Here is a 26,179-nt window from a genome sequence, read left to right on the forward strand (position 1 = left end):
TAATGAACTTGTTTGTTTGTTTGCAGTCGCAAGTCCGGCCAGTTCTCTGACGCGGGGGAGGAGCGCTCGCGCAGCCAACATGACCTCCACAAGCAGCAGCGGTCCGCGTCCCTGGTCTGTAATACACCCATTATTTACTTTTCTCTAAATAAAACTTTTCACCACACTAGTTTCTTCTGTATCGTGGGTTCACATGCACATAACACCCAGACCTGAAACAAGAATTTATGGATTACACAAAGAGTAGCTCCATGCGGGAATCGAAATCTACATGTAGCACTGCAGTTAGTTGCCCACGCCAACGCACCAACCGTGCAATCAACAGTAAAAATTCGTTAGTTATTAGAAGTAAATGTACATAAATTTTAATATAAATTTTAATTTTAATACGTGTCTCCTAAAAAATGATTACCGTTCTGCTTCTCTTACTCAAGTCATTGAATCAGCTAATCTCTCATTACTAAATCTAAATGCTACTCACTATTTCCCTAACTCTGTCCCCTCACTACTTGATTTAATTTTAGTTTCCTCTCCTAATCACATTGCCAAACATGGTCAGTGTTCTGCTGATCATTTTTCTTACCATGACTTAATCTATGCTTCTTATAAGATTCGACCCCCCAAGCATAGTTCGAAAATTCTTTCTCTTCGCAATTTTGAGGGTATGAATGTCGATCGCCTGAGGGAAGATGCTAGCAATATTGATTGGACTCCTTTGCTTCAATCGTTGTCGGTCGACGATCGGGTTGAGATTTTGACCTCCAACATCATACAACTGTACGACAAGCACGCCCCTGTCCGGGCCGTCAGGGTCAAGCACCTTCCCGCACCTTGGCTGAATAGCGAGATTAAAACTCTTATTGCTAGGAAATCCGCTGCCAAGTTTAGGTACAAAATCCGGCCAAACGACGTTAATAAAAATAAATACATCGCGATCAGGAATCATTGCAACAAGGTGTGTAGAAATGCAAAACGCCAACACATCCATAAATCACTTCAAAACAGCGATCCAGCCAAGGTCTGGAAGTTTCTTAGATCGCTGGGTGTAGGCAAATCTGCTCAAAGCTCTCTTCCAAAAAATCTGAACTTTAACTCACTTAACTGTCATTTCTCTTCTTCGCCTGTCCTTGATAGGGCAACCAAAGCTTCTACTTTAAATTCTCTTTCACTCCTTCCAATTTCAACTACTTCTCGCTTCGAATTCAGTCGGTTTACCGAGGGGATGTTAGAAGATGCATCTTATCGTCTGCTTCCAATGCCGTTGGTAGTGACTGTGTTAGCCGTAAGATGCTCATCCCCATCCTTGATCAAATCATTCCTGTAATCCTTTTTGTTCTTAACTCCTCAATCTCCGATAAAACTTTCCCTAAAAGTTGGAAAGAGGCTCACCTTATCCCGCTACCCAAAAATCCAATCCAACTTCCTTTACCGACTTTCGTCCCATTTCCATACTCCCATTTCTATCCAAAATTCTAGAGAAGCTGGTCCACCAACAACTCAGCCTTTTCCTATCCAAACATAATCTCCTTAGTCCCTTCCAATCTGGGTTTCGACCGGGGCATAGCACTACAACGGCTCTTGTTAACATCACAGACGATATCCGGTCGGGCATGGAATCAGGAAAGTTAACGGTTCTCGCACTCCTAGATTTCAGCAACGCTTTTAACACCGTTGACTTCGATTTATTGCTCGGCGTGCTCAGCTCCTTTGGCATGTCCCCATCGGTGATCGACTGGTTTCGAAGTTACCTGTTCGGCCGCCGACAGCGTGTTCACTTTGATGATTCTAAATCTTCATGGTGTTCCACTGCTGCCGGTGTGCCACAGGGCGGCGTTTTATCTCCTCTTCTCTTCACTCTATTTATTAATTCTATCTCTCAAGGCCTGTCTTCTTCCTACCACCTTTATGCAGATGATCTTCAGATCTACACCCAAGCCTGTCTTGAGGATCTTCCGGCCGCCATTAGTTTGATTAACGTCGATATGGCACGGATAGGTGACTGGAGTTCTAGATTCGGTTTGCTGGTAAATCCGACTAAAACACAAGTGACGATCATCGGTAGTGCGCGTACAGTCTCCAAAATTAACTGGGCGAGTCTTCCCCAGGTTTCTTTTCTAAGTTCAAACATTCCTTTCTCTCGCGATGTTAAGAACCTGGGGATTTACATCGACAGTAACCTGTCTTGGAACAAACAATTGCAGGAGGTCAGTCGAAAGTTGTTTGCGTCTGCGGGCTCCTTGAGGCGACTTCGTAATTTCTTACCCACAAACACCAAAATTGCACTTGCTCAGTCTCTTCTTCTACCAATACTCGACTATGCTGATGTCAGCTATCTTGATCTCACCCAAGAACAATTAGACAAGCTTGAGCGACTTCAAAACCTTTCTATCAGATTTATATTTGGTTTGCGCAAGTATGATCATGTTTCTGAATTTCGTAATAAGCTCAAATGGCTTCCTATTCGCTTTCGTCGGAACGCTCATATTCTTTCTTTATTGTTTAATGTACTTTTTAACCCTGCTGCCCCTTCGTACCTAAAGGAACGCTTTCAGTTCCTGGGTGTAACGCATACGAGGTTCCTGAGATCATCGGAGAATTTTAAGCTCAGCATCCGTAAGCACTCCACTTGCTTCTACGACAAGTCCTTCACAATACAAGCGGCTCGGTTGTGGAATGCATTACCAGTGGAAGCGCGACGTGCTAAAACTCCATGTCAGTTTAAAAGGCTTGTGAAGGAGCACTACCTGTCATTGTAGTTTTTTGTATCCTTGTAATTCGAGGACACACACACACACACACACACACACACACACACACACACACACACTATATAATATTAGTTTATTTATTACTTAGAATTATATCCAATTTCTCATGTTATTATAGTGAATTTTAGAATAGTTTGTAGATTTTGTTTTTTAGTTGTTTTTTTTTTGTTGTTTTCTTTTCTTTTCCCTTTTGAATTATTGTGCACGCACTACCCATTCCCAGATCATATAATAAATTCCATCCAAAGGTTGTCTGGAAGAAATCGCCGTGTGTGATAAGACCGCCCATTGTACTATAATTACTATTAATTTCAATGTAAATGTGTTTTATGTATGTGTGCAATAAAGTATAAAATAAATAAATCGGTTCGGTTTAAAGAAATTTATTTCTTTAAACCGAACCGATTTAAATAAATAAATAAATAAATGTTTTTCTTAGTAAGATACGTAAGTAAGATTATAAAGTCATGAATTCAATCAGGGAACAGCTTGCAGACAATTTCGAATAAAATATCAAATTATTTCAGTCCCATCATTCCATTTCGTTGAAAATTTGTAATATGATGATAAATCATTATGTTCATACTCAGAAACAACTTATAGGAATTAATGAAAGATTTTCTATTCCTTTCTATTCCTACGAAGCTAACCATTGATAAATGAGAGTCTATTTACGATCCCTATTATTTGTGTTTGAACCTAGGATCTATGCCGTTACCCTAATGAACACAGTGCCACAAGACAGGAAAGATAGAAAACATAGTATAAAGAATATGAACCTAAAATAGAGTATAATTTAGAGTATAATTTTCAATTTTTCAGAAATATTTGTAATGTAAAGACTATAACAAAAGCCATTTAGGTATTTGACGTTAATAATTTAATTATAATCTGTATACAGCCTTATTAGAGCTCTTGTACAAGCAAAAGTAAACAATATAATCAGTAACTATAGCTTTTTCATTATTTCCCGGTTTACTATTGTAAGCTAGTTATGTTCCCTGTAAAATGTACTTTTTATGCAGACAGTTATATTGTGTTCTATTGTAGTTGTCGTGCGTGGGCGCACGGTGGTCGCTGGAGGCGCATGCGCACCTCGATCGCATCGACGTAATTGACGGCTCGGACCTGAACCTGTATACCGCGGGCTTTGTGCTTACTCTACTGCGCTTTGATTGTATAAATGAGGGCATTGTGATGATGATAAACTGGTTTCAAACAGGAAACACTCCGATGGAACTTATGTTTATAAATAAGTAATAGGTAGTTTGTTTAGTCTTTGTGATAGACTCACTTGCCACATAAGTATTTCAATCTGTTTATTTATCTTAATGCTTACAGGGAGTTGGATAAAGCACAAATGGTTGCAAAATTAGCATCACAACGATTAAAAATACAATTTTATACAAGCAACAAAATTTGGACTAGCTTTAAAGTGCAAAAAATTTTACTCGACATTTAACCAATTTCGCGGCTAAAAATTCAATCCACCAAATACAAGATTAGGAAACCACCTCAAAAAATCAATTTTCAAATATTATTCCAAATTGTACGTCATTAAAAGTACTTCTACTACAAATCTACCAGTACACTATAGGTATAGTGATGTCCATTCGCCTCGTGCGTCGTATGAAAGTAGAACAACAAATCCCCCCGTGTATAATGATTACGAGCAGTTACTAAACACCATCGCTATTGCCGGCGTGTTCCGACGCATAATCCGATCGTAAGGGACTAAGACAAAGCATTTTGTAACACCGACGCATTCAAATGGTGTGGTAATCCTTCAAGTAATGGGACTATTTATTATATAGCAATAACTTATCGAGGAACTCTTTCATGTGCTTGGTAATAGCCGTTTCTACTTAAAGCATTTACTGCCGATACAAAACTGCTGAAGGCAAAGCCTTCGTGAGCGAGCGAGATCGTCACAAAAAACACAAAAAACGATATTACATCGTTTTTTGTGACGATGAGACTGTACACAGTTTTCGCTAAAATTAAGAGTGTGTTATTTTTAGCGTCAGCTCATTAGATAGTTCTACAAATACAGTTTAAATCCAAACTTTCAATAAAAACACCCCATATCAAACCAGATTTAGAATTCTGACGGTGGATTTTGTTTTATTATCCTTGGGATTAACGTGATTAGTGGCTAATTAGTAATTAGAGACCACCCACATACTGTAGGTTAAAGTGTCACTAACTTAACACCTATTACACCTAGTATTGACATTGAAAGAACTACAACACCAGCCACTAGGTACTTGTCTACATAATTACAGTATCAGTGGCTGTCAACAACTGTATCAGTGCACACATCACACAATAGACACACATACATACATAAGTAAGTAAGCACATGTATGTGTATGTATGACAACAATGACAAGTCGCCAACACGCGTCATGTGTGTGCGATGACACGGCGACTTGCGTATGCGCATCATTGTCTACACTTTCGTTACTTTTACTTTCAACTGATTATATTATTTTTTGTAATACGCAGTGTGGTTAACATAACTAGTCTTTCGTATCTATAGACTGGCTATTTGTCACTCAATATGAATATCAAACAAAGACTTACAAAATAGTACTCCTTTTTGAAAGGCCGGCAAAGGCCGTCCTCAAGTGTTGCGGGTGTCCATGGGCGGCGCTAATGGCTTTCCATCAGGTGACCCGTATGCTCGTTTGCTCCCTATTCAATAAAAAAAACTTTAAATATGTTAAAATGAGAGATAAATCTACATAATTATATACTCTTTATCAGAGGACAGAAACTAATTCAAGTTACTAAATATACAATTTTCCAATTACAATTTGCGCCAGTAAGAATGCCTCCAGCATTACATTACTTACATTCGAAATAAATAAATCAGCAGTGATTAGGTGTGAAGGCTTGCCGTGGAAGCAGTGGAACCCCCGGGCCAATCTCACGACACGTTATTAATGAGCAATGCAATACTGTGCAGTAATTAATCCTCTATGTAACACTCTCGTAATTTGTATCGTACCGTATCGTCTCGCCTTTTATCCTAGAAGGGGTAGGCAGAGGTGCACTTTACGGTACGTAATGCCACTGCACAATGTACAGTGTACACTACTGGGTACAATTCCAGACTCCGTGCTGCTACTGAGAAACAGAAAAAGTCCAGCAATACTTTGCCCGACCCGGGAATCGAACTAGGGACCTCTTGCCCAGCAGTCGGACTTGTGCCGATTCGACCAAAGAGGCAGCCATGTAATTGTAGTTTAGAATTAATGAGTGTTTATATTGGATAGAGGTTAATTTAAAATCTTGTTGATTAATACAGGGTGTTTTACATTGCTCTAAAGACAATTTTGTCTGTCCGTAACAACGTATGTACTTCCGAAACGTTGAAACGACAAATAAAAATACCCTGATGGTAATTAATTAATACTTCAATGAGGCGGGTGACCGGTGCGGTTTAGTGGTTTCAGCCATTACCATTACGTCAGAGCTGAGCTGAGTTTTTCCAAGTAATGATGGTAAGACACTATCTGGTACTCTCCAAACACAATTCAGTTTCTGAACGCAAGACCTCATATTGATTTCTGGCGTCTATAATAATTCAATACTGCAGCATAAATCTTGTTCTTTTTAAATATTCTTTGTACTCCGCATTTATCGTCACGACCCGGCAACCAACGGCTACGCTGTTAGGTATAAAACCTTAAGATTTGTGGCAAAGTACTGCAAGTGCTGATTATAGCTATCGGCCTCGAGACAGCTGTAACAGCTTAACATCTAATAGCTTGTTTACACCGTGTAATCATGGAGCGATCGCGGGCTGATGGTGACTCACACGTACAGGGCTGTCAATACTTTACAATTTAGAGATCCTTGCGCATGCACCAGTATGTCTTAGTAACAGTAGCTTGAATTTCATAAAGTTTGGTCTTTGCAATTCTACATCTAATTCGCAATTATGCGATTTTTGTGAATCAAGATCTGCAGTAAAGTCTCAAGTGCAATATGACATACTACCATACATTAATAACATATAGGTACTTACCATTGAAGACAATGTACAGTTAATTCGTGACCAACCAAATTAATTATTCCGGGTCGAGTAAAGGATTAATGTGATTTATAACTTCCTAATGAATAAGATTCGATATCGTGATCTGTTGTCATGTGTGCGGTCTAACCATTAAGCCTATAAAACAAAGCATAATTTACGAGGCAATACGTACAACAATAGAGCATATTAATTAATTATTACACTAATGAATATTGATCAACCCTAGCAGAGATGTTCTAGTCACAGCGCTAGGCGCTTGTAGCACTGCACCCACACTAGCCCCGCTGCCGACCCGCTGTCGTAATCGTGTCAAGATCATACATCATGTCATTACTGTGATTAATTGTTGTGAACATGACTCTGCCGGGCTGAGAATACAGAAACATGAGTCTCCCACCCTCCAACTCCATTCATACATTATCTTAAGATAGATGATATCATCGTTTCCACGCAATGAAAGTAAGTGACATTCGTATTAATTGAATTGATAAAATATCTTTAACTATTTGATTTATAATACTTATATATTTGTGTATTTATACCCTATTACCGAAGCGAGGGGGCACTATGAAAAATAAACAACCAACTATATTTACTTCACACTCTTAAACATAGTTAAGAAGTTGATAGGTCTAATAAACGGGTAGCTCGCGGGCTGACATATGAGCGGTGGGCGTGGTCACCAGTTCATTACCTGAGCAGTGCATGTGTTTAGCCTAGACTGCGGCTTCCTCAGTTATTAGCGCGCTATTAAACAGTCTGCCCGCACAATGCCGGCCGGTGACTGACTAACTAGCCCGCAATTACCATTTCCCACTAAGTACATAATTCCCACACGTTAAGTATTACCCAGTCAATATGATTACTTAATACTACAATTAAGGTGATTTACTATTCAAATACAAAGCCTTTTTATACATGTATAAAAAGTGTATATTTAACATTTATTCGTCTGAAAACGTACAAAAAGCCTATTAATTAATATCAATGTGAAATTAAGCTGAAACTACACGTAGCTGTCGCTCTCTGATGCAGCATTATCGTAAAACTCTCCGCAATAATGTAATAAATGTGCGTTTAGATTTCTAAACTCATTAAACTAAGAAATTTCTCGTTACACTTTATAAAAAAACTCCTTTAATGGTCAGGCTATCGTTAAGACCCGGAAGTGGCTGCGATTCTTCAAATGTTTCGAAGAATGTGAGGGAAACTGCCACATTAGTAGCTGGACGACCAATTAACATTCCTGGTGTATACCTCGCGGCTGGTAAAAAATAGAGCTAATAGTATGTGTCAATCAGACATCATATCGAGGTACGTCAACCACACGTAGGTGAACGAAGAAAGTTTATTAATTATATAGTGTTGTGGGCTAACAACAAATCATAAGAGTCCAAGAAAAAGCTGACCTGAAAACGTAGATGCAAACTACTGGAACCTTACCTTTATTAATTATTACTTAAAAATTTCATCAATCTACTGATTAATATAACGAAACTGACAAAGCGATCAAACTAGAAAAGCCTGGTTTGAAAAAACTAACACATAACCAACTGCGAACGCCTCCACGGCACTATTGTCCAAACAGGTGGAGTGTCCCAGTCCCAGTACTGTGCAATTATCGCAAACATGTGGCTATTAAAACAATTGTAACGCGCGGCTAATGGCGGCACCACCGGCACCGCTCCACTACGCAAGTAGGAACTGTTTGCATAGCGCGTGTCTGTCATTACACAGGATTGAAGAACATGATTACAGGAATTATTTCAGCCTCTTGCGATCTAGTCACACACATCTAGTTGTCTTATGGAAATGAATTTAAAGTAGATGATCGCAAGCTTATTAACTTTTTCTTAATGTTACCCTAATGCCCGTTTACCAGCCTCTCTTAAATAGTAAGGTATCCCTAATCTAAGATAGGTGACTCTTAACGACTTTTTGGTTTTAGTAAACCTATACATATACTTAAAGGTTTATGTAAGGGGTTACATTGACTACGGCCTTTATATTTTCTTAGGTATTATACATAGTAACGCATTTTTTCCTCAATATGCTGTATGAGATTTTTGCAAAATGATTACAAAAACAATCTTAACTTTCCATAGATTTACGTAATGAAACAGTATTCGAAGTATGTAAGCAATGAGCTTCATTAGTGTGACTTATTAATTTGCACTGTACGCATAATTACAAAGAGAGAGAGAGCGCATAATTTTGGTATAAACTGAAAATGTACTCGACCGATATTAATGATATACGTTTTATTTTAGAAAGGAAGTTACAATGCTAATTATTATAACAGGAAAATATAATAAACTTTATTACGTAGAGGTATAAACGTGTATTTACTAACTTACGTTTTATGTATCAGATGTAAGATGATTTGTGTCTGAAACTAATTATGAAAAGTTTATATTTGGAGGAAAATTAGTCATTGGGCAATGCCTAACCGATACATTTAATATAAAATTCCAATAAAACATTACAATACGATCAGCATAATCTATAAATATTGTTCATTTTCTAAACAAAAAAGCATGGCAGTTATAAAGAAACAAGAAGTATTGTAAGCGGCGAGTGAAGAATGAAGCCGGTGTTAACCGGTATTATCCGGTATCGAAGTACTCAGTACTCAGGTGTACCTATAAAAGGTTTGACGATAAACTAGGATTCCTGCGAGCGTCAGTCACGTCATGGGGCTGAACAATGGGACGCGGCCTGCTGCTAATAACGTGAAATCTGACGGCGATGTGAAATAGAAAGCCGCGCTATGGCATGCGCATGCGCTGCCGATGGCCGCGGTCTCAATGCTAGCGATTAGAGAATAAAACACTGTAATTGCTATCTCAAGTAATTATAGGATGGTACTTTTGTATTTATAGCTAGCTTCAAAAATAATGGGACATGCAACTTCTGTAAAATATTTTCAATTTTTGTGCCTGAAAATGTTTGGATGATTTATCCAGAAACATGGAACACAGATGACCTTCTAAACAATACAAACATGTCTAAACAATATTAATTATTATTATTTATCACCTAATATAAAAATTGTGTACAATCCGCCACCAGTAGCACTGGTGCCTCACATCATGTCTGTCAGCGACTGCGAGCTGATAATCTTCATAATGAAGCGCGTGCGCCGCGGCAGTTTAACATTGATCTAGTTCTGCACGAAACTGGGGCTCCACGATATTGTACTACACGAAGTATTAATTGTTGTACACATATTGAAGCGCAATACATAGGTCAAATAAATTAAGGTAAATAAAAACGAACATGGAGTTAATAGTTAAATAAGTTGATATTTTGTATTCACGGTAACTTACACTAATGTATGTAACATTATATTACGTTTTACAAAATTATCAGAAGGCAGCGTCTAACAACATTGTCGAGGGATAATAAAAACAGAAAAGTTAATATTATCGACTCATTCCAATCGATTATGACTCGTTCTAATCTCATCATCACGACTCAGTCCTCGATAAAACTCAATCGTTTAATTTTCCAATTAAAACTTTTATAATTATAATTAATGTCTAAACGATGGTTTTTATAGTTTTCCCTTAATTGACCACCATTAAACTACCATAAAATTGTCGTAACTATACCGTAACAGTCTTGATTCAATGACATCATAAACTGAGGCTTACTGCGCAATTCTCAGAAATTTTGGATTTCCATTTCCTCCTGTTAGCTTTCCCATGGACTCCTCCTTCCCCTCTCATATATGATGTTCCCTCACAGGACGATATGCAAATTATCACCGTTATATTCTTATTGAGTTACAATAAATAAATATACAGAAAACTCGCGCTTAATAGGAACGGGATACGATATAACATACAATATCCTTTTGTAATGTATACGAACACTTCACATTAAGATTAAATATACAAAGTCAGAAAATATTTTCAACTCTGAATCGATATCCATCAAAACATAGAATTCAATGATGTCACTTAAAACTTAAAGTAGGTGACTGTGTCGACTGTGTTACGGTGTGGACACTTCATGCATCGTAACAATTTAAGTTTCTGTTGTATTTTTATAAAATATTTGTTTTTAAGTATTCTTAAAAATAAATAAACAGTCTGTCAAGTCAAATACTGTTAACGATGAATAGAATTGGCCTTCTGCATGTAAAGTAATGAGCCGCGGTTTTAGGGCGCACGTGCCCTCGCGCATCGATCGTGATCAGCGGCGGAGTGTGGCCCATACATTATACATCGGTACCTACCACCAGCCAGCTGGGGCGCACGACACACGATCATAAACGAGGACTACAGCAGTTAACTGTATATTATGAATGAAACACTTCCTTATTGTGGGCAGATTGAGGTCCTTGGTCCAATTTTAGGGGCAGAAAGAATATATCTCACTTTCCTATTTAAAAGTCTTAATAGCTATTCAGATTGCATGACTGCAATAACACCACTACATAGTAAAAAAAACACAAAGTCACTTTTCACTTTCTGTATTAAATCTTTAATACATTGAATTGCAACGGATTTCGTTGCGTTTTATTAATAAAAAGAGTGACCTAAAGAGATATTGTAATTTGTATATAATTATGTATAGTTAAGAAAATCATAATCATGGCTTTAGTTCATTTTACGCGGACGAAGTCCCGAAATGAAGCTAATGTAATATACTCGTATTGACTATTATATATATACAACTACAGGTATCATACACCAATAAGTGACTAGTACATTCTGCACGATATAGCTAGATGTCACGATGTCACACAAATCACTTTGACACCTAATATATAAGGAACCCGTACGAGTGCATACAGTTCGTAGTTCAAGGTCATCGTGAAGCTGATTGTGTAATTGTTTGTTTCAGCAAACTCTGGAGGCGGGCGGCGGCGGGGTCAGCAACCTCGAGAGCCTGGAGGCCAAGGTCAGTGACCCCATCACTAACGTTCACGTAAACCGGAAGTTATTGTCGAAATACTATGTAATTAACGTAGTTATTGGTTTAAGCCAAATATAAACTAAGCTATGAAAAAAATTACTGAATATTAATGCTATCTGGGAGGCATTTTCTTTATTTACATATCAACGAAATAACGGAAATGAATAAACATATCAAAAATTTACATAAACAACACATGAGTACAAATAATGGGAAATATTCTCTTAAAAAGCCATAACATAACACGAGTAGTAGAGAAACTTCAGTCCACGTGACCATGACTTATAAAATATAGTAATTACAGCGACTACTGGACTGTATCGATATTACGGACACTTTCACGTCCATCTTAGAAAGCTAAATATACATAAACCAGTCATACACGAGCACTTACATCATGATTACAGCGAATTAGATGAAAATTCACGCGGACTTTCATTCAATTTCCGTTTCTAGTACAAAAGACATCAACGCGCAGCTACGACTGTTGCGAGTTCACTACACAGTTATTAACGGAGTGATTAAGCACGTGTAGGAGGAAGCCATAAATAACGTTTGAACCAGATTTAATCCGTTGGAACAATTAACACGAGTGTGATACCTTACGATTCCTTCTGCACGTGCAAAAATACTGTTTGTATTTTGGCATATATTAATAGGCGTAGTAACCAATAAAAGAAATCTGGTTAGAAATTTTAAGTTGGCATAGATTAATTAAAACACTAATTTGTATCCTAGCTTGACAAAAAATATATCACTTAATAAAGGTTATTTTAACTTTCAGTAGTTAGAGTTTAGATGTCAAAAAAATACCCGCCGATTAGACATCAACGAACAAAGTCGCGTGCAACAACCTGTAGTATAATATATTCTGTCGCTGCGGTGGATGTAACGAACATATTTAATCATTGAATAAATTGAATTTCCAGCCATTTATACATCGCATCGCATCCTGCAGATAAATGTTAGAATTATTATTAACTGCTCTGATTTATCGCGCGTCAGACTTTCCTTGCGATTTCAATTTGATTCTCATCTCGGTTCCTGAATATGCGAAGTGATAACTTTACTTGTCTATTGGAATTACTGATGCATGTGATGCGGGAATGTGTTCATGTATCGCGTTATAAATTATGTTAATAAACCGAGAAGTATTTGGTTGATCTGAACTGTATAAAGTAACGGTCGAGTCGGTAATACAATCGGTTAACAGATTTTTGAAATCATTAAAAAAATATCAAACGTTGAAGCATATTTTTACCAAGCCTTAATTTCAAATAATCTGTACGATATCCCGTTTGTGACAACTATTTCCATTAGTACATTCATATCAATATCTGAAAGTAAATACTTCAGTAACATAATCCGACATCAGTAGATTACCATCCGCGCCACACTGGAAGTTGTTCGGCGACAATTTGTCGTCGCGACAGCTCGGCGACATCGCGACATTGCACGGGATTTATAGCGACACTGCGATACAACACTGCTGTACTGCTGTACTGGTTCTCCCCACCAGTGCCACCTGATTAGTATGAGCTAATTAAGATCGCCTGATCAACACGCTCTTAGCTAGCAGCGAAATATTCTCGAGTTTCAATGATAGTTATAATAATATTCACACTTTTTATTGGCGACAGAATTCCTAATTAGTAACTACTATAATTGATTCCGGATGTAGTAAAAGTTAACATTTGCTACAATGTAAAGTTGTGCCCTTTGCATTTTGATTATTCAGATCATCGTCTTAATATACAATAATAAGCACCCGAATGTATACGAGTTTACAAGTAGGTTCAATAATAAGTAGCTGGTCACAAAGAGATAGACACCCGTACGAGTATCGCGATGGCACGCAGACTCCGCGCCGGTCCCGCGGGCTGCGCTGTAATCGGCGCGTAATAATCGGAACGAAAGTGAAGCGAGCCGAGTGTTGAGTCGATAGCCGCCGGCCGTACAGGACCTAACTTATTGCCGCACTATATCTTACATTTAAAATTGCCATAACTTTATATTTGTACTCTTAACAACATTTATTACACGTACATGAAAACTAAACTTACCATTCCACCATACCTGCCTATGTATGTAGATACAACAGATTGTTTATGTATGCCCTAGGCGCACTTCGTTTAGCATTCATGCAAACTTATGTATTTTACGATGTCTTGACAAATTAAAAAATGTACGCATGCCAACATATGTACATGTACAAAGCTAGAAATATTTTTAAGATAAAGATAAAGATAAAGATAAAGATATTTTTATTTGCATTAACATGAGTGATATTACACATAGGAAATACATGCAATGGTGGTAGAGTGCTACATGTTATGCCGTCTAGGCGTACAAATATTTGAAATTTTAATTCTTAATCATACAAAGAATTATATAAAATTATTAAACTTAAATAAACAAAACAATGGAAGATAATCTAACAATAAGTTATCACAATATATGGCAATGTAATCATAAACAACAAAGTTAGAAATTAATAATAATTATATTATTAAATTATATTACAAAACTATTAAAAAAATATCAATAATTAAAAATCTAGGTTATCATTTAAAAAATCTTCTAAGCTATAATAACATTTCTTGTATAACAATTTTTTAAGTTTAGTTTTAAACAAATTTAAATTTAGCACTTGTATGGATTTAGGTATTTTATTATAAACTTTTATTCAGCAAATATTCAAAAGGAATGTTTGCGCTATTCACATTCACACCGTTATTGACAGTAACGTATGACACGGGCGGCGTCACAACATTACTTGAAAAAAAAAAGTAATCCTTACAGCAATAGAGCGGACAGTTTGACAGCGTATCATAGCAGCGCCTGTAGCGGTCGCATTACCGAGGGAGCTCAGCCTCGCATGCATATGCAATTCTGTAGTCCGCACATGCAATTACTTGCCAATTTATTGTCAGCTATAGTTTCTGCATTTTATCACCATCTGCACTGAGATCTAGGCAGAAAATTAACTGTCTTTGTCACACATTACTGAGTACCTTACGAGTGAAAGAGATGAAGGAGATTTTCATCGAGATGTTTGATAGTGAAGCGTGCTACAATAAATATGCGGTAATGCAAAGATCTGAATGCGGGACTATTTGAAGTTACACATGCAGGCTGGGCGATGAACCAGTAGCCAGCAGTCAACCTGTTTTGTCATCTTATAGAGAGCTCTTTTCTCAGATTATATTACGTTATCTAATATCGTTATCATATGTTTAAAACAACGGACATTACATTAAATTCCGGATTAAATGGATATATTTGTTACATAATTACATATGTATTATGAACGAGAAAATGGGAAGACTCGGGACCCATTACAACTACCTACTTAATGCTGCACAAAGGAGAATGCACCACGACACTGACAATGGCACTCTTCCGTTCTCATACTAAACGCACAGTTTCCTTCACTTTAATATCTGTGCATCTGTTCTCAGTGGCATCAGATCGAATCGCTTTCAATTATACAATTTGTTATGCGACGCGCGACCTGCGCGAGCGCAGCCGCTGGCTTTTTGTTCACAATCGATTATACTCGATTCATTATATTCCAGTATCGATTTCGCGCCCGACATTTATTGAATTAGTATCGTTTTAATTTATTTTCATTGTTTGTATTTTTATCTGGTCACTTAAGTGCGTAAGTTATGTAGGTGCGTGGCTCAGTACTGGCAGTGTGATACATTTGTAATTCACGTGTGATTGCAAGCTTTAAATAAATAACGTAATTTTCGACAGCAAACATATAATAATTGTAATAAGATAACGCAGTATCAAGGCTTATCTCCAAGTACATCGACCTAGATTAAAACAATAGATGTCCAAAGCGGCACACATTGCATTACATATGATATTCAATCAACGTTGAGATCTACGTTATCGAAGGCAGTGTATCATGCGCCGGTAATTTGTGAGAAAAAAGGGCGGCGTACAGTTTGCGGTACCGGCGCACAATGGGTGGGAACTCCGTGATAGCTGGCCATAAAGTATAACATGTACACTGTACGTGTACTTGACACTAAATGTACCTACACACGCATCTTAGGAAGTCGGTACACTGCACTAGTAGTCACTAGTTACTACACAATAATGAACTACATGTTTTACTTCTTAATTCGAGTGAAGTGAATGAGCCAACTGATATTATTATTACTTAGGTAGGCCTAGGTAGAGTAGGTAACATCTCGATTTCTTGCACTTAGTAGCCTAACACATTCATCGATTGTAAGCCTTATACCATAAAAGACAAGTAAAGCACAATAAAATAATCCCAGACTACAAAAAATACTTCGCAGCATTCAGGAATTAAGCCTCCAGATAAGAGACAAGTAAAGCGCAATCAAATAATCACGTGGACTACAAAAAATCCTTCGCAACATTGAAGGAATTAAGCCTGCAGTCTCCATACACATGAAACTTTACTTTATACCTTTGCTACCTCCTTCCTTCACACTACATAGTAAAGACTAAAGAATATCTACCATGAATCAGTGTGACACCGCACTGCGAGCGTGGCCGTAACCCTACACAGCCTGCAATCCTACAGCTCTGTAATCACACGCCTCATCTGCAGATATTCCCACAGACATGATCTTTACTATGTGTAATAATAAGCAGTTGCATACACTGCCACCTGTACGCCGTGTGCTATCTCAAAGGAAGAGCCTACAATGTCGGAGAAACACTCAGATACAGCGTTATAATTAATGATAACCTATTTGTTACAAAGCCTTAGTATCTAATGGTGAGAGAAGTGACAAGCAGTTACTATTTTTAATTCTTCATTTACATGAGTTTATAAATATGCGTGCTTAGTTAAGAATGTGGATAATATGTTTCGAACACACATCACAGTTTGGAAAGATTATAAGTTAGAATAGTTTCAAATAACACTATGATGTAGCTGAAATAACGAATAACTCTCTGTAGTCTGTTGTATCGCCTGCTCAGTAAACTGAAATTAATATCTTCCGCCACATAAGTAAGTAAACAGTTATCAGCTTAAATTAAACCGTCAAGTACTTATTCTTTCCGAACTACACTAAAACTAAACGCCTCGGTGTGGAACGAGGCGTGCGCCTGCGCAGGAAGTCGCACAACGAACGACTTCAACGCGCATTAACATTACAATATCCACAATTCCACATAAACTTTAAGAAAGGAAACTAGTAGCATTACATGGATATTGTCATTATTAAACACAAGCTCAACCAGCTATCTCATTCCATTCAAATAGATTTTCAACCTTCTTGGTAGGCAATAAAGCTGAATGCCGAATATCGTTAAAAATAATTGTTAGTTTTGGGTAACCTGACATACTGGATGTTATGTGTGTACTTTGAAGCATTAACGACGGAGTCCGACCACTACACATTAAAGTGATATCTGCCTTCAATCTCTGGTTAATATTTAACCACACGGTGCAACATGTCATTACTAACGTTGTAGGTAATCACATGAGATTTAACATAAAAACTTGTGTGTTTATAACAAAATAAATGGCCTGTTACAACCAAAACAGCAAATTACTGCTAAAAACACCCGCCACAATAATAATAAAGTTAGTTTTACCTATAAAATAAAGTAACTCAAATAGGTTTTAATTATACGTTCGCCAATATTTGAAGTTGAAATGTAAACTAAAACAGATGCAAGCAACCTCTCAATTAGCATCGATGAATGACTTCCAAGTTTCGACTATAAAGTATCTAAGTTAGACATTCAGTTCGAACATAACTTAGCTAATCCTAATTAAGTTCGTTTGGCCGAGTGACGTGCAGCAAGAACATAAAGTGTACAGCGAATGACTGAGCGAGGACTTGAACATAGTGTAGGTAGAGGAACCAGAGCTGTACATATAGGTACTTACATACATATGTACATGCAAGAGTTTCAAACTTGAAGGTTTATTTTATAGCCTCAGAAGCGTAGCTTCATAAAAACGTTTGTTACTGCAACGGAGAAACACAGCCATAACACCTAAAATTTAAAGTTTAGTGTCATAATAATATATGTAGTGGTATTTTAAGTTTTATTTAAAGAGTCGAGACATGAAACAAACAAGACCAGATAGAATTTGTTTATATACAATTATGTATGTATGTATACCAGTTTCATTGTTCTGTTTGTGTACGCAGATGGCCAGCATCGAGGTGTCGCTGGCGGGGTCGCGGCGGCGCAGCGCGGGCGCACGTGACGTCAGCCGCGAACTCGATGCACTCAGGACCGCACTCACAGATAAGGACACCCTCATACAAAGGTGGTTAACCCTACTTTATCTATACTCTGTACTACATATATGACATACAACAAACCAATGAATTAACATAATAGCAAAACGTTCATCGTTGTCTTAAACTAACTTGTGAACCATACCCATCTCTTTCTATCTATTAATTTCAAAAATTACAACTGATTTTATGCCTTATTTAAAGTACAATTTCCCTTACAGTCTAAAGAAACAACTAAGCGCATCACTAAGTGCAGCCCGCCTGGCTTCCCCCACGGCATCCAGAGCCAGTTCCCACGAGGACCACGCCACCGCCCTCTCAGCAGACGAGAGGAGGGCTCTGGAGGAACGAGCCAACGCCGTGCGGAGTGAGTTGGACACTCGCAAGGCTAACATACAGGAACTCAGGAGACGACTCGAGAAGACACATGTTACTGAGTAAGTATCTGGTGTCTAGTGATTCTTTCGACACTTACGCACAACACTTTATAAAGAAACATAAAATGTATTTATTATCTTATCTATCTAATTATTTTATTGTCCCAGTAACATAGACACGCGGATCCAGCAAGCGGAGCTGCAGTACAAGCTGGGCCGCGAGGAGCTGGAGCTGCTGACGCTGAGCGAGCAGGCGCGTGCGCTCGCGCAGCTCATCGAGCAGGCCGACGCAGCCTCCAACCGAAACAACCGAACCACTTTGTACAGGTAACAAATAGTAACTTCTATTTCTCTCTGTATCTAGAACTTCAATTTCGACTAGTAGCTTTATGTAATGAAAATTTGGTGGAGCAATATTCTACTACTTCATCTCTCAATCTTTTGATAATTATAGGCTATTGGACTTTATAGAACTTCCTTATGAATAATATTTGTGATTTCTATCTGATCTTGAGACCTCTTTTATATAGTGTCAATAGTACTCGTATCTTCCTAAGAACAATTTCTGATAACAGCCTCACCAGCAAGTACTCAAAAAGTGTAATAACTTATGGAAGAAAGCTAGGGAACCTTTTTGTTTGTTTTTTCATTGCCAGATCGCGTGCGCACGCGCCCCACATGACATTATATTGTTGCCAGGAACGCGATCTTTTCCAACCACTTTATTGCTATATTTTCTTCTTTAATTGGGAAGAGCTAATGAGAAAATCGGAAGAGTACCTATGTATGTACTTTATAATGAAATGACAGTAAAAAAAATATTTGTTTCTATTATACGTACGTTGATGTAGTAGCGGTAAACCTCCGACACAAAACTGTAGGGACATCTTATAATTAATAGTTACTAAAGCTAATTTTACACTCAACTATAGCTAAGAAACATCGTGTTACAATGGCTGGGAGTTTGCTCAGGTTGTAAACAAATGACTGCTACAGTCGGCAAGTTTTTGCAAGTCCATTGAATGGTGACAGGTTGGCCGAGACTGTCTCGCAGGCGGAGCTCACCGGATCGTGTAAATTGTGTCACACGCGACTCAACGAGTAACTAAGCACTCGATGACACGTCAAGGAAAAGTACGGAAAGAACTAGATATGGATGAAGGTGACGGATATGTAAATTGATGTTTACTTGCGAGCAGTATTAATGTTTGCAATAAAGTTACATTTAAAAATAAACTGAAAAATTTACCTTATACCGGTTCAGAGAAACGCTAATTCCAAATAAAGTTAACTAATTCAGTAAAGGGTGAAGCAATTGCAGGCAGTAAACACTCACACGAAGATAGGATCTATTTGAATTAACTAGCTAACGCGCCTGCGCACTGACGTTTCCTGTGTTTCCACACTAAACGGAAAAGCAAGCATCAGATCTGAGTGTTACGACCATTACGCCATCCATTGTTCGGCGGGGCGGGGCTCGGCAGCATACTTTCTATAGCCGACGTTCAATGTACCGCAATCTGTGGGAACTATCGCCGAATGTTTGCTCGTCAATAGGGAAAGTTCTGGACGCTCTGATTTAGTTATTTGCATGTAGTAATTAGAGAGGTGTTGGAGTGCGTGCGAACTAGTTGACTTGTGAACGTATGAGGTGATGGAGCTCGCTGGACGATGAGAGGTGGGCCCGGGGCCGGCACTACGCACTTACTTGTATTTGAACGAAATAGTAAAAAAGTTACTTCGAGTTCTGTACAATAACAATAGCATTAGCATGGACACTTACTACTGAACTATCATCAAACTGCGAATTTTTGTTACATAGTTACTTTACAGCTAGGCTTCTAGACTACTGCTTTAAGTAAGGTTAAATAACCTGCGACAAGTCTATCGATATTCATGTAAAATTGTGCAGAACTATTGTTAACATAACACTGTCTGTCTAAAGCAACTTCTAACTAAGTTGCTAATTCCGAATGCCATAAATCAGCGACATACAATGTTATCTGCAAGATAACATCACATTTACATAGAACAATTAACCGACAGATTGCTCCCACTCAACACCTTCATCTCACATCGCACACTGAAGCAATCTCGATTGTACAACCAACCGATACTGCACAACTACTGAGAGAATAACAAAATACCACAGATTAAATTACCACAAAATAACTTGATGGGCATTTTATGCAAAAATAACCTTTATTTCAATAGTCATAGGATTGTCGTAGAATACTAGAGAATAGGAACTCAAACAATACTCTATTAGGCAAGAATCATACGTTAAATATTGTATTGGTATTGGTTTCTCACGGGGCGCGACGCAGCGTAACATTGCGGTAGCCGAGTTGCGGTCAGTGTGTTCGGTTCAATTCCTGGGGAAAGTGTTATTAGGTTGCGCTACGTTAAACATATTATATTATTCTGGAAGTTATTAAACCTGAGTTTATGTCTTAATGTTCTATTAAGTCCAAGTATTTGTCCGTTTAGCCTACTATTACACGTGGGCTCTATGATGCCCTAATATTATGAATAGCTACGTCAGCATTAGTTGTACTTGCTAAGCTAGACAGACGAATCAGTGAAGTGTTCAACATGAAACCATATAAATACACCAACAATATTAATATACAATATTATTACAGATTTAGCCTCGACGCAAGGAGCTTATATCAAATGAAGCGTAAGATAATTTAATCTATTGGGACAATCGGATAATCTATGATATGATCCGAATGTATCGTATAAATTTAATGAAAAACAGTTTGCAAGCTAATTTGAATTGCGATTTCAGAAGAAAACGAGGTAGGAAGTTTCGTCTCATTTCGAAGAAGTATTGTATCTGCTGGTTTGCGCGGTAACCACCCGCAAATACGTTGTATTGTTCCCACGACTGTAGATGTGCAATATGACGTCACGTATCTTCAGAGGCTGTGGTCAGCCCGGGCGGCTGCGGTCGGTCCTGCTCTCTGAGACACTGACCTACATACGGCTTCGTCTCAAATTACGTGAATAATAGGCTTCTTGGGTTATGAGCGAATATTATTGGGGTGCTTAGGAATCTACTTAAACCATTTTCATGTGAAATATTGCCTTGACGAGATGAAGTGACCATTAATAGCTCGTAGATCTTATGTATAGCTCAGTTGCTAACTTACAACACAACCCACAACATAACACAAAATTCATCACAGGTCATGTAACATGTTTGTAGGCATTGGAAAACTCAAACTAACTTCGACCCCCTAATTTAATTAAAACAACTATTAAATTACTACTTACATCAATGAAAAGAATAATAGTTACTATTGACTATGGTTATAAAGGTATCAATTAAAAATGTAAATAAAAATCAGCCGGTCGTAGTAAGAAAATATTATTCAAACATCCCAACGTAGCAGTTGACATCTTGTTATGTAAATATTAATAAATCTTTATTTATGTACACTTTATGTATTTCCTCAGCTCCCGAATGACAAATTAAACTTGATGGAAACCGGCGTTTCATTGAATAACTTATGTTTCTTGTACGAGAAACTTGTAGATGTAAGCTGTTAATAAATTATCCAGCAATAAAGTACAGCTCGTCGTATCTCCACTATTTAGTATGGGAGACACGACACTACATAGAACTGCTTCCTTCTGCGGAGCGACCAGTTTTTGTTGATAAAAATCAATTTAATCTAGTGGGCGACTGCGACACGGATCGTAGAAATAAGAGCGCTGCTGTTTTTAGTCAACTTAGATAAGGAGGAAACATGAATTGCCTGACGATGGTAATGAAAAAATGGTGTCCACTGTATACACAATATAGTGTGGTGAATACACTGTTTTATTTTTATAATAACTATTGTGAGACATACTAAATTAACTAAAAATCACGGTTAACTCACGTATATTAATGGAGATAAACTAATATATCACGCATATTAATGAAGAAATAAAGGAAAGTCCCTCTGTGACTCGAAACTAGTAGAGCTTTTCTCCATTAATGTACGTGATTAAACCGTGATTTTTTAGTTAATACATTGTTTTGTCGAAATAACAGTCTCTTCGTAGGCTGGTTAACAGTTACCGACATGCCTGCGGATAGCTATTGTGACTGTAATCCAATACGTATTAGAGAACAGTAACCCTGCAACCACACATGTCATGGTCACGAGTATTGTTTACGAGAGAGACCACATCTTGTACGCCCATCGCCGTGCAGATATTGAACCGCAAACTAAATATCTCCTGCGACCCTGCGGCGCACTTTCACGATTTGTTATAATGTAAAGTTTAACTCTAAAACAATTATAATTTTACTCTAATCCTTTCTTCACAAATAGAAATAGTCAACACATCCAATAGATGCCGGTCAAAGGAACGAATGTTTTAAGAAATTAATTTCAAATAATAAGCGTAAACGCGCGAGACACTAATAATTTGTAATATATTTCAGTTCGTTCTTCAAGTTTATAGTAATTCTCGAGCAAAACTGACGAGACGTAAATATAGCATCGCCTCCAGACTTCACTCGAGCCTAACAAACACTGGAACCTTCAGAGTTTAATGATATACAATTTGTGTTACTTGAAATTATGCAAATTGCTCAGGGCTCCGTTTAAAAGCAGAAAATTAGGTGCTTCCTGGAAAACAAGTGGGACTGTAGCAGTAAACAGCACGCAGACCATTTTGATGCTGCAGTTAGGAGTAAGTTATTCGAAAATAACATAAAATATCGTCTTGTAGTACAGTAATTACAGATTTTTAGGCAGCTTATTTTTCTTAATATTCACTGATAAAATTAAATAATTATATACGTAGCAATACCAGCAGGTGTCTGCCAAGTGCCATTAAACATGATATACAAGTCAGAGTAACGAGAACATTTTGACGAGACATAAAACACCGTGTCGTGTACCGTTTGATGAGCATAAGAACACAGACACACACACACACATACATACACATACACACACACACATATATACACGCAGAGCCCATATTCTGGTGTAGAACAAAAAGTGCGCGCGTTGCTAATTGGTTCACACCTTTGTCAAACGTCAGGAACGTCATGGAACATAACTTGATTGTTTCCGCGAACTACGGGATATTGCGCGATAGCTGACAGCTGACTGATAGAGCGCAGATAATAAAGATTGGCGTTCTTTTTAAGTTTGTTTCGGGAAACTAGGAGAGTAGTGTGACTAGTGTGAGTGCATACCCTGGGTAATTATTTCGAGCGCTTTTACGTTACTTAATAAATATCTGAAAATCATACAATATCACTTGAGAAAAGGATTCATAAATTATCTACAAAGATAAGTATCACATAACTTGACAATTAAGATATTATACAATTTAACATTAAGATAACACGAGTGTGAATCTCGCAATAAATTGTGAGACAAAGACAACAATTAGACACTATGTTTCGTTATCTAGTAGATAATAATTACAAAACCTAAAAGCTGAATAAAATATTCTTCTAAATATAACAAAGAAATGTTTGAGCTTCCGTATCACGATGTGATCACAAACAAGAACAAATTAACTAACTCTCTCCGTTCCTATGAAAGCGCGTCAACTCACAATGCAATATGTAATCCCCAGATTACCGCATGTTGTGTGTAATCCAAATTATAATACATAATGACTTTATTAGACTCTCAGTACTCTTAAACGAAAGTAAATACGACAATGCCTAATAACGGACAACGATCTTACGTTATCTTGTAAGAAATCAAAAGTACGATGACTGAATGAAAACCACATAATACAACAAAGGCATAAACGTCACCGTACATCATAGTGTAACAAGCGTCTATCTGAGATAATGTAATTCTACATTACTTGTGATTTCTCTCGTGGGAATGCCCACAATACTGCACGAAATTTTAACTGATTTATGAGTGTGAACATGGATTTGAGTGAAAGTGTGCGCAGAAGCAGTTTGTTGATGAGACTCCGGGCAGACCTACAGCCGCTCACCATTAGCAGACATTAGAGCTTTGAAAGCCGTTGCACTTCCATTGAATAAGAGCATATTAATACTGCATTGAGTAAGAGCACATTAAGGAATTAGGGTTAAGAATATATTTTCGTCTATTATTCCAATTAGAAAGTTGTTACATTTTTGTTAGTCGTCGCTGGACAGGAAGCTGTTGTCAATTACAAATGTAGTTTATTAATTGTAGACAGTTAGTCAATACCTCGTCGTGTGAACCGTGCCACTAATATCTATTGAATTAATCAATTATGAAATGATCTTCCGTAAAAATCAAGAGGTTTACCTCCTACTACATAAAACAAATTACATAATGTCCTCTGCCTTAAGATAAAAGTGTTACCTGTACATAAATTCAGTATGCTATCGCTTTTAAAAAGACATATTGAAGGTTTAGTAGTCAGTCTGTATTACCCCGTCAAATATGATACAACATGTTGTGTATCTATCAACATATATTATATGTATGTATGTGTATGCAATCACGAAACTTGCAGAACAATGCATCTCATTTCAGTGCATTGTCTGTAGTTCCGCTCTGATTTACCGCACTGAGGAGGATTACACGACGATCATGTAACGCTTATTGCAATATTAGAACTGTTTGGTATAATTTCATTGTTTTATAACATAACACAACCGATCATAAAGGACCCTGACCAACGTCGACCTATTCTGAGAAGCTCTACTACCTATAATACATATTTTCAGATATATTTAGAACCTAAGATCTCGGGGTTGGTAATCGAACTTGCAACCACAGCGAATGAGACGCAAAGAAAAACAATAAAACAGACATAAATAAACCGTCTTCAGTTTCTCTTTCAAAGCAAACTTTCCATAGATTACAAACTAAATTACCGACGTGTGGAAAGCATGGCGTACGCACTACGCTGTACGCACCGTGTTCATGTTCATACAACTTCTGTTTAAAACTTGCAGCTCTTAATCACATAATTGCTGTAATTTTCTTCTATCAACATGAAGACAGTTGTCTAATTCGATAAACTGTGGGACACGGATACCTGCTCGTTGGTCTCCTGCGTGACTGCGGGCCCACTAATGTGCTGCGTCGGCGACGTCGCGTAATGTGCTAATGATTGCCGCGCCGCCACGCAAACCGACTGTTAGGCAGTCGTTCAAACATTTTAGTATATGATCTTATCATTAACAATTTGAGCTCAATAAGAAATTTTAATTTATGAAAGTTCTATTAAACTTTAGTTTTTAATGTAATCAATTTGGATGTTTTGAACTTGGCTGCTGATTTTTTTTTAGACGAAATTTCTTATCTTGTAGTTAATCTAGTTTCCACCAAAGATGTCCCAATAAGACAGACTAACAGACAGATTAAAGCTTCAATTAATCGTATCTCGTTTTGAAATATGAAGACAGCCACTATGTGAACAGCAATAACACGAATGGTTAGCCTGACAATGTCTCCTCATGTTAATTATCTGACAGCCGGTGACTTCTGAGACAATCATAGTTAACAAAAGTCTATAAAAGATAATTGTATCAATTAAGACATTACTTTTATTAGCCATTACCCTGGTTTGTACATGACTCGTAAAACCGCGGACTAAAGACATTTCGCGCGGCGTGGGAACCGTTCCGGACTTTATATCCGGATTATAGCAAAACTATAGTAATTAAGAACAAATTTAGAACCTCTTTCACCGTATCCGTAACAAATTAGAATAGGTAGTTAGTTAATGGGTAGTTTATGTAAGATTATACAGTATACATTACTAGTGAGAACTTCAAACATTGTAAGTTTTGCTGTACTCTATTAAATTAACTTTATAACAGCGGCA

The 26,179-nt window shown here is 37.5% G+C and overlaps 1 protein-coding gene across 1 annotated transcript in view; it reads left to right on the top strand.

Annotated features, from left to right (window-relative positions):
* Positions 1-26,179, top strand: part of LOC118267031 (uncharacterized) — a 64,910-nt gene that overhangs the window by 31,406 nt on the left and 7,325 nt on the right. Inside the window, exons 3-7 of the mRNA XM_035580768.2 lie at positions 27-114; positions 11,668-11,724; positions 17,901-18,022; positions 18,215-18,430; positions 18,539-18,697. Of these exons, the coding sequence (XP_035436661.2) occupies positions 27-114; positions 11,668-11,724; positions 17,901-18,022; positions 18,215-18,430; positions 18,539-18,697 (642 nt within the window). The remainder of the gene's footprint in view (positions 1-26; positions 115-11,667; positions 11,725-17,900; positions 18,023-18,214; positions 18,431-18,538; positions 18,698-26,179) is intronic.

This window comes from Spodoptera frugiperda, chromosome 23, assembly GCF_023101765.2.
Source record: "Spodoptera frugiperda isolate SF20-4 chromosome 23, AGI-APGP_CSIRO_Sfru_2.0, whole genome shotgun sequence".
In the NCBI taxonomy this organism is placed as follows: domain Eukaryota; kingdom Metazoa; phylum Arthropoda; class Insecta; order Lepidoptera; family Noctuidae; genus Spodoptera; species Spodoptera frugiperda.